This window comes from Fukomys damarensis, unplaced genomic scaffold (assembly GCF_012274545.1).
Source record: "Fukomys damarensis isolate Sample0158 unplaced genomic scaffold, DMR_v1.0_HiC HiC_scaffold_36, whole genome shotgun sequence".
Lineage (NCBI taxonomy): Eukaryota > Metazoa > Chordata > Mammalia > Rodentia > Bathyergidae > Fukomys > Fukomys damarensis.
The window spans coordinates 46,864,354-46,865,702 of NW_022900948.1; the positions used below are offsets into that span (position 1 = coordinate 46,864,354).

The 1,349-nt window shown below is 68.7% G+C and overlaps 1 protein-coding gene across 1 annotated transcript in view; it reads right to left on the reverse strand.

The window, feature by feature from the left end:
* The window catches only part of LOC104864503 (epididymal-specific lipocalin-10-like), a 4,500-nt gene that overhangs the window by 2,353 nt on the left and 798 nt on the right, over window positions 1-1,349 (reverse strand). Inside the window, exons 2-4 of the mRNA XM_033759277.1 lie at window positions 1,090-1,229; window positions 660-730; window positions 365-472 (exon numbers count right to left, since the gene is read on the reverse strand). Coding sequence (XP_033615168.1) covers window positions 365-472; window positions 660-730; window positions 1,090-1,229 — 319 coding nt within the window. The remainder of the gene's footprint in view (window positions 1-364; window positions 473-659; window positions 731-1,089; window positions 1,230-1,349) is intronic.

Here is a 1,349-nt window from a genome sequence, read left to right on the forward strand (position 1 = left end):
CCCTCTCCTCGCCCCTGTCAGTCCCACCGTCCCGCCTGGCCCGTCTCCCAGGTCCAGCAGCACATGGGGCAGCCAGCGTCTGCACAGACTGCCCCCTACGTGGCAGCCCCGGGTCCTGACTTCCCCGCCAACCCTGCATGGCCACCCCAGGCCCCCACCCTGTGGTCTCGACTTCCCTTGTCCCTTCCAACCACCCACCTGCCTGCTCTGCTGGCCACAGGCCACCATGCACCTCTGCTCCTTCCGCCCCGGCGTGGGCCCCAAGGCCGTGGCCGCCCTGACCTGTGTCCAGCCCCCTGCCCTCGTCCAGCCCACCCTCACCCCATCACCACCCCCAGGCTGACCGGCCCTGGCAGTCACTCACGGAAGAGCAGCAGGCTCCTGTAGGTGCGGCCCGCGCGGCCCAGGCGGAGGAGCACCAGGCCGTAGCTGTAGTCGGTGGACAGCACGTGGAAGCCCAGTACTCCCCTCACTGCAAGGGAGCCACAGGCCACCTTGGCTTGACACAGGCCCTGCTGCCTGGCCCGGCACCGCACCCAGGGTCTCCCGGCCGGCCAAGTCACCCAGAGCCTGACACCCTACCCCGTGTCCACCCTGCCCGCCATCCGCTCCGGGGCACCCTGTCCAGTTCCCCGTGTCCCCACCCGGGCCCCGCCTACGGCTGTTCCTGAACACGGCCTTCTTCTTGTCTTTCCGCAGGCTCACCTCCCGGGACTGGCAGCCCCGAGACCTGGGGAGGGGGGTGTGAGCTCAAGGTCGGGGAGCCCCTGCCCCAAGTCCGCCGCCCTCAGCTCCCTGGGGCCTGGGGCCCAGGACAGGGCTGTGGGTGGGAGTGGGGGCGCAGGTTTGGATCTGGAGGCTCTGCTGTCCAGAGTGTCCAGTGTGGACAGGGCCTGCCTGCAGCCGGGAGGAGACACACAGGACCCAGCTTCCGCTGGACTCCCCTGGCTGCTGGCACCTCTCCCAAACCCGTCCTTTGGTTTCAGAGTTGGCAGAGTTGGGCATCTTTGTGGACCCCTACACTGCCCACCCCTTCCCACCCCCAAACAGTCTGCACAGGGTGTCAGGGGCCACTCCGGCTCCCCTCACCGGCTGAAGGCAACGGTCACCAGCAGCCGGCCCGTTCTGTGCACCTGCACCACGGCTGCCCCCAGCTTCCTCTTGTCTCTGGCTGGCAGGAAGCCCGGGGCGTCGGTGGCGACAGCAAGAATGTACCAGAACCCTGAGAACTGCAGGCACAGGAGGCCAGGGTTAGAGCCTCCCTGTGGTGTGGTCCCTAGACTCCGGGCTGGAGGGCTCAGCACAGTGACCTTTCCCGAGGCCCAGCCCTCGGCCCTGCCCAGCCCCAG